Source organism: Psittacula echo (assembly GCF_963264785.1).
Source record: "Psittacula echo genome assembly, chromosome: 8".
Classification (NCBI taxonomy): Eukaryota; Metazoa; Chordata; class Aves; order Psittaciformes; family Psittacidae; genus Psittacula; species Psittacula echo.
In genome coordinates, this window is record NC_137744.1 from 13700792 (window position 1) to 13709400 (window position 8609).

Genomic DNA, 8609 nt, shown 5'->3' on the forward strand with positions numbered 1-8609 from the left:
GATCCTACTTTCTTTATGCTTTCTAGTTTTTACATAAAAAATGTTATAGCTCACACTAACAGAGGCATTTCAAACAAAAAAAGATATGTGCAATTATCACCAGTGCACCCACGTGGATTAAGTCTGCATGTGAAGAAATAACAGTAATCCTCAAGAGACTGGGCTAATACGCAATGTGAAGTAAAGATGATAGACAACTTTTTGTTACAGTCAACTTTTCTCTGTCTGCCTTCTCTCTGAAGCTTATATAGAGGCAGAAAACTAATGGACTTTGTGTACTAAGTTACACAATGTATTTCTTTGGGTCAGAGCAATCCCAGGCATGGCTACAGGCTGGGCAGAGAAGAGATTCAGAGCAGCCCTGCAGAGAAGGACTTGGGGGTGTTGGTCGATGAGAAAATGAACACGAGCCAGCAGTGTGCACTCGCAGCCCAGAAAGCCAACTGTATCCTGGGCTGCATCAAAAGGAAAGTGACCAGCAGGTCGAAGGAGGTGATCCTGCCCCTCTACTCTGCTCTCGTGAGACCTCACTTGGAGTATTGTGTGCAGTTCTGGTGTCCTCAACATAAAAAGGACATGGAACTGTTGGAACAAGTCCAGAGGAGGGCCACGAGGATGATCAGGGGACTGGAGCACCTCCCGCGTGAAGACAGGCTGAGAAAGTTGGGGCTGTTCAGCCTGGAGAAGAGAAGGCTGCGTGGAGACCTCAGAGCAGCCTTCCAGTATCTGAAGGGGGCCTACAAGGATGCTGGGGAGGGACTATTCATCAGGGACTGTAGTGACAGGACAAGGGGTAACGGGTTCAAACTTAAACAGGGGAAGTTTAGATTGGATATAAGGAAGAAATTCTTCACTGAGAGGGTGGTGAGGCACTGGAATGGGTTGCCCAGGGAGGTTGTGAATGCTCCATCCTTGGCAGTGTTCAAGGTCAGGTTGGATAAGGCCTTGGGTGACATGGTTTAGTGTGGAGTGTCCCTGCCCATGGCAGGGGGGTTGGAACTAGATGATCTTAAGGGCCTTTCCAACCCTAACTATTCTATGATCCTATGATTCTATGTTTGCAGTTTTTTCTACCCTGTGTTGACATCTGCTCCATATGGACATAGGAAGAATTCTTCCAAATCTGAAAGATAAACAGTAAAATGTGAAGGGACTAGGCTTCGCATCAAGGCCTGCTTACCTTCTGCTCCCAGTAAAAAAGAGTAAAAGCTAAGGAAGTTGGTACTAAGGTAAAGCCACCCTTGACAGGGCACTCTGCCCTTCCAGTAACTGCATGAGTAATAGGTCACCAACTTCTCCTGCTCCGGTAATCCAAAACACCTTTCAAATTTCATAAGACCTTCACGAAACTTCTCAGGATCTTCTTCTTTTACAAAAGAACCTTTTCCCTCTTCAGCAATCAAACCCTAAAACAGAAGAAACAATTACTTTATATGTGCATCCACTCAGGTGGGTGCCATATATGCACCTTCACACACACAGTGTAGCATTCTCCTAACAGGATAGTAAGTTTTAGAACAGGAAGAATAGTCTGAGGACCAAAACACAGGCCAAAAATCAAATGTGCTATTTAAGACTCATCCAACAAATTTCCCACACAACTTACGCAAGACACACATTCCCTGGTCTCTTGTTCTGAAGATGTATTTTCTTCACTTAATTACAAGAATTCGTGGACTAAATATTTAGCATATATAAAGTGAAATATTGCACCTTCATAAAAACATACCTTATGCTTTCCAAGGCACTATTAAAATAACTATGAAATAATTTATCAACAGTTTTAGACCACTGTTTAAAGGCATCTTGTGTATCATTTATCAAGAAGAGTTTATATCAAACAACCTTAACTGTAGGGCAGATGAACAAGAACAATGAAATGTGTTGAAGTTAACAGCTACATACTACTCAATCACAAGTATTTAGCATTATGATGCTGTCCTTTGATATTGTAAAAAGGACACGTTACTTATACATGTTTAGAGGAAAAATAAATAGCTGGCCTTTCCCAGTTATGTCATGTGCCTATTACTTACTCTTATCTTTCCCTGGACAAAGCTCGTAATATCTTCATTTGAATCAAATACTGATAAAGTCTTCATAACATTCTGTTCTAACCAGTCCCAGTGTTCTGTTATTTCTTCTCTGCTAGATCCTGATTGAAAAAGAATGCATTACTTAAAATTAGAACAGACTATAATTATTTCACTGAAAATAATAATCGGGGGAATACTTACCAAATTCCTGATTCACAGAGTGATTTAGATACACATTGTCCAACTCTTGTGTACACTAAAAACATATTTGGTGTACACTGAAAACGTGAATTGCTCTGTTTTTATCTTCAAGCCCTTTATGCAGTTATATTTCTAGCCTTATCTCCAGAAGCATCTCAGCTTTATCAACATTGTTGGGCTCAGCAATGAAGCCTGACTTGGAATGACAGCTCAGCAGTACCTCCTCAACATGAATGGCAAAGCATTGCTAGACAGTCCCAGTCTAATCGTTTAGAAGGTGGGAAATGTGAAATCAAACTCATGAGACTAAGAAGAAAATTAAATCTGGGCCTTTAATATCCTCAGCTTTGATCACTGGCCCACAAACAGCTGCTAGAGCAGAACTCCAGGACTTAGACCTGCTGTGCAAAATCCCTTCCAACATGTGTAAGGATGTAAAGCCCACATCACCATTGCCTTGAAGGCAGCAAAGATTTCTCTTTGGATACTTAAAACAATCATCTATGCTCCTTACAACAAACAAGCAACTGGTGCTTACTTGTCCTCAGTATAAGTCACGGTTTTATCTCATTCTCTATCAAGTCACATTTTAACTATATTTCCAACCAAAGCTTAGGCAACGACCATTCAGGAAGCAATGTCATCCTACCTACTATAAAGTTCTGCTTACGCTGTAATTCCAAGCATCCCATTGTGCAAGAGGAGGAATAACTAAAAACACCTGTTAACAACAACCATAAGGAATGTAGGAAACATCAAACCAAGATAAAATTCAGTGTTCTAAAAATATAAATCCTGCATTTTCAAACACCTCAGAGAAAAGAAAACCATGTCACTCTACTTACTTTACACTGATTTTAATTTAGGTTTCACTGCAACTATATAGCAAGGAAAAACTTCTCTCACCTGAACATTCCAGAAATACATTAAGAGTACTCATTTACTTTAAACACAAAAGAACACTCTTACCCACTAGCTACTTCTATAATTAGAGAACTGTGCTAGGCCAACTTCAAAATTCTTATTATAATTCACCTTTCTCTTTTCACATACTCAATTACAAATTATGCAAGTGGTAATACGTAAAAGGCAGAGATGCTACTAGTGAAACAACAGTAGTTGTCTAGCAAAATCAATCTGGGACTAAGTCAATCCCTAAAGACAGGTGGCTCCCCATCAGATTGGAGACAGCAAGAGGGAAAGAGAGGGACAGAATTTGCATAGGCTTGAATAAAGGGATTCTAGAATATAAATTAATTGACAGCTTCATCCTCCACAGGAATGCTCACAAATAAAATCAGTCAGTGTAATCACACACTATCAATACCCCTAAGCAAGAACACACCTTTAATAATTTCTTTTTTCTTAATTTACTTTGACAGAGTAATTAAACAACTTTCAACGGACTCCACAGAATTAGTTAAAGTTGCCTTGGGAATGAATAGAAATTGTTCTAAATATAGTTAAACAGTTATACAGCACTACACAGAGTGGATTTGCAACAACACTTTAAAAAATTATGTGAAGAGTAATTAACATAGCAATTAAATTGAAAACTAATTGTTTTTCTGAGACTAGACATGTAGACCAATTATTAAGTCACAGTACAAATCAGAGGCACGGAAGTGGATTAAACATTTTAATAAATATTTAAATGATTTGGGAGCACTGCTTCAGATCTTCAATATCTAATAGCAAGAACAAAATGTAGTCTTTTCAATTTCTTCATAGGAGGAACAATCTGGATCTGAACACAGAGTACAACTATAGTATGTAGCCTTTTGTTGTAAAGTATCCTTATGCAGCACAGAACTGATATCAATTCAGTCCTAAGGTGAAGATAACATTTCGTATTTTCCCAAGGCCTGACCATTAGAATTCCCAAGAGTGTATTTCCAACATACTTATCAAAGTACCTTTTTGACAGCCTGTCACCACCAGTTCTGACTTTCTCAGATGTAGTTCCAAAATTTTATTTACTGCCAATTCACAAATTGTTCAAATTCTATCAACTTTATAAGGCTGCCCTTTAAAGGGACATGTACTGAATCACATGAAATCACTACTAAACTGTTCTCTCACTGACTACTGCCCTTCAGAGAAGTCCTTGCAGAACGTGAACAGGAACAGATTAGCATTACTGCATGAGATGTGTAAATTATTAACTAAACACCTAAAAGAACAAATTTGCATTCTGAAAGTAGCTAACTGGATAAAAAAGACAGCAAGAGGCACAATTTTTCATTTATGGTGAAGCAATGAAGATTCATAATAAAGTGCTAACAGCAAAATCCAATGTAACAACAGCACAGCACTTACTAGTGGAATTATTCATGCATGTAAGTGTTTGCATAACGGCGGATTTCTTGCACAGCTCATATTTTGCCAGAGGCAACTCAAAAGAAGGCCTGGAGCCTCGAGAAGTCTAGATGGAGTCTTGATTCTTTAAAAAACACTACTGATTCAAAAAAATCAAAACATGGAAAAATTAACTGAAATATATGGCTCTTTTTCACTTTAATTATAGATGCTCATGGCAGTGGGGTTGGAACTAAATGATCTTTAAGGTCCCCTCCAACCCAAACCATTCTATGATTCTATGTTTACAGTGATTTTCAAAAAGCCTTAGAACTAGATTGACTAGTGACTTTTTAGCATTAGACCACATGTCAGTATTATTTCAATATAAAGACAAGACCATGCCTCAGAAATAAAATCAATGATGCATGTAAAGAATAAAAGCATCCTTTCAACTTCTGGAATAGAGGTCTCTTTGGATACCCACTAGTTAAGCAGCCTCTATAAAGGAATTCAGATCTCATTTTCAGGAAAAGCTGAAAAACTTAAAAATTAAAAACAAAACCAAAAGACAACAAAATAAACCCATGCATGGCAGCAAAGGCATGCTCTTGGAAAAAATCACACACTCCAATCCCAAGGTCAACTTTCTTTCCTATTTCGTACTGACTAATAACACAACATGAGGAAAAGAAAGAACTTTCTTACGCTACAAGAGCAACAGATATGAGGAATAATCCAGTTCTGACCATGACTGGGAGCCTGGCTATTTTTAAAAAGCAAAGATAGAGTAGAAAAAAAAAAAAATTAGGATAAGTAGCTGCTGCTATTCCTACCTACAGCACATTTAGCATTCTCAAGAGTTAACTTATCCCTATCATTCTAAACTGTGCCAAGTTAGACATGCAGCTTATAGACGAAAAGATTATATTACTGTTATCCTAAGAGAGTACCAAGGCTTTAGTACCTGCAGCAAGTAGGCAACAGGAAGCTGTAATAGATATAGATATATTCTGAAAACCTGGAACCACACACTACTGTCAATCTCAGGTTTGCAAATTATTTTAAACTGCTTAGAGGTCACGAGAATGAATAATGATGTGAGAGAATTAACCTAAAAATAGATCACAGTACATACCACATGCAATGGACCAGTAAACTTGGGAGTCTGGTGTCTGATGCAAAATGCGAAACGGGGCGACTTTCGATGTAGAATCCAATACTGCATCTAATGTTCCCACAAGCAGACCTGTTGTGTTCAAGAAAACGTATACAGTACAGTGAAACTAAGGTTTTGAAATGTACACTCACTTCTAATTTCTTTCTTAGTGAATACGAATGATACCCACATAAGGACTAATGAACTCTTGAGAAAATAAGCACAAATGAGTAAAGCAAAAAGTGCTCCAAGAGGAACCTCTTTGTAAGGTGATGGCATTTTGATCTATTAAAAGCCATTATAAATACAAAATGAGGATGAAGTTTTTGAGATGACCCCCTTGGAAGCAATAGCCATGTAGTACAGTAAATCACAGGCCAATATGAAATGTAACAGTAGTTCCCAGCCTTCAACGAGCACAAGCAGTAACTGAACTACCTCTCAGTTAGTCATTTACTGTTGTTCTGTTTTCCAGTCACAGGAAACAGCTCTTACAAGAGACTAATTCCATTATGTCTGCTTTTTATGAAAATCCCACCATTTTTACATGAGAACATGATATCACGCTTTCTATACACACAAAAGTTTTGCTGCTCATACCACACTAGAGTTAGAAAATGCCTGCCATCCTTGACAATGAATGACATTAGATTTAGATCATTTCAAATGTATCTCTCAAGTTATTTCAGAATTTTTAGGTTGGCTTCTGGTACTTTTTGTTCCACTCTCTTTCCATTAATGCCCTCTCAAATTCTGAAAACTAACCACTGTGAGAGAACACAAGAAAGCAAAGTAAGACAAAATTGAGAAGCCCGGACAATCACCCTCAGAACAGTTTTCCATGATACACACTCAGCATAAAGCCTGTATGACTACCTTGCTGTAGTTATTCAAGCTTCAGAATGCTTTTGCTTCTCTTCAAAAAGCCTAAAGTAATGAAAAACACAAAAAGCCCCGAAAGACCAGTACACTACATCAATCAAAAATCATATCAACAGTCCCATTAGACAACACTGCTTTGTCTACAAATGTGACATAGACTACAAGACTGCACCTAAGCCGATAAATTCTCTGTACATTACAAACTAATTCTAGGGCTACGGCCACCAGCATATTGTAAGGAATCAGCAGTCTCACCGTCTTACCCTAGTCCTGGAAGTGCTCTATGAGCAGTGAGTTTTTTGAATGCTATGTTATCAGGCAGGGTTTCAATAACTACATGTTGTTGGGTGTTTCTCAGCAAGCACTCCCTTTTATTGCTCCTTCCCATTAGGAAATCAAAAACCATGTTCCCTCAGGCAAGTATGATGCTGGCACTCTGCTGACTCCATTCACACAAGCCCACTGAAGAACGATTCATTTCCAGAGTTGCAGAAATTTAAAATTCACCTGTACAATGACAAGGATATTAGCTGTAAAATAAAGGAGTAACTAACAAAAGGATCAGTAACTGCTCAGCCTAGACACTAGCATTATCTCCGTAAGGGAGGCAAGGGTTAATAACAGCTCCAATAATTGCTAATCCCTTGCCAATGAAATGCAATACATGTTGCTCTCAAACAATCAATTTTAGGTATAAGCTACCTGAGGTCATTTACTCTCATCCCTGCTCAAAGCTAGATCCCCTAGTTTCTACTAGGGATTTCACTTAGATCCTTCTCTTGCCTCACTCAGGGAATGAATTCAGCTGCAGATATGTAAGGTGATGCACATTTACAGGGCAAAAGGGCTCTGCTTTTAGAAAACACTTTCTGTTTTATAGCTGTGTGAGTAAAACTACTGGGAAATACCACTGATTCTTAAATAAATAGGGTAAAATACCGTAGAAAATAGAATAAAATAAAGGGCAAAGAACCCTTGAAATAAGGCTGTGTTCTTCCCAGAAGTCTCTAAAACACTTGGTTAGCAAAATACCAAAATTAGGTCAAGAGACATGCACCAAAATACATCAGCAATGAATTTTGCTCTCAGTTGTACCAATTCGTGGCAATTGCTACATGAAAATAACTGCCCAGCATTTTACTGTTTGGGGGCAACACCACTTTCTTCTTTTATATTTATTGCACCAAGCACCCCCTGTAGGAGAGGATCAGGTTCGAGATCAGCTTAAGAACCTGAATGTGCACAAGTCCACGGGACCTGATGAAATCCATCCGTGGGTCCTGAAGGAGCTGATGAATGAAGTTGCCAAGTCACTGTCCATCATATTTGAAAAATCATGGCAGTCAGGTGAAGTTCCTGACAACTGGAAAAAGGGAAATATAACCCCCATTTTCAAGAAGGGGAAAATGGATGACCCGGGGAATTACAGACCAGTCAGCCTCACCTCTGTGCCTGGCAAAATCTTGGAGCAGATTCTCCTGGAAGGCATGCTAAGGCTTGAAAAACAACAAGGTGGCTGGTGACAGCCAGCATAGCTTCACTAAGGGGAAACCCTGTCTAACCAATTTGGTGGCCTTCTATAATGGGGCTATGGAACTGATGGACAGCAGCAAAGCAGCTGATGTTACCTACCTGGACTTGTGCAAAGCGTTCGACACCATCCCACACAACATTAATGTGTAATAGCACCTCTGAGGTCAATAATTAATTATATTAAAACTGGATCAGACAGCCACCTGATTTGCTACATTAGAAGTGTTAAGGGACATAAAATATTTATAGGACTATAAGAGTCCCTTACAAACCAAAATGTTCTATTAGCACAACACTCGTCAGTCCCATTACACTATGGATTTTGGAAATAGATACTTTGATGTATAATTGAGTTCTCGCTTTTAGTTTATTTACATCATCAAAAAAAGGAGCTGTTTGAAAATATTTTAAAAGCTTTCCCTGAGTGGCAACAACAGGCTTCATTTCGGCAACAACTGCTCACTTCTACAACCTGAAGAATTCAAAGGCTAATCAGAGTA

General features: G+C 38.7%; 1 protein-coding gene across 5 annotated transcripts in view; it reads right to left on the reverse strand.

The window, feature by feature from the left end:
* The window catches only part of TBC1D8B (TBC1 domain family member 8B), a 39546-nt gene that overhangs the window by 25989 nt on the left and 4948 nt on the right, over window positions 1-8609 (reverse strand). For 3 of the 5 annotated variants that reach the window (XR_013957557.1, XM_080624868.1, XM_080624867.1), the window contains exons 2-4: window positions 5674-5784; window positions 2037-2155; window positions 1181-1406 (exon numbers count right to left, since the gene is read on the reverse strand). Coding sequence is in view for 4 of the 5 variants with exons in the window: in XM_080624868.1 (XP_080480994.1) it covers window positions 1181-1406; window positions 2037-2155; window positions 5674-5784 (456 nt within the window). In the remaining variant the exon portion in view is untranslated. Of the gene's footprint in view, window positions 1-1180; window positions 1407-2036; window positions 2156-5673; window positions 5785-6831; window positions 7084-8609 lie in introns of all 5 variants that reach the window. The other 2 variants (XM_080624870.1, XM_080624869.1) reach the window with 2 other exon arrangements.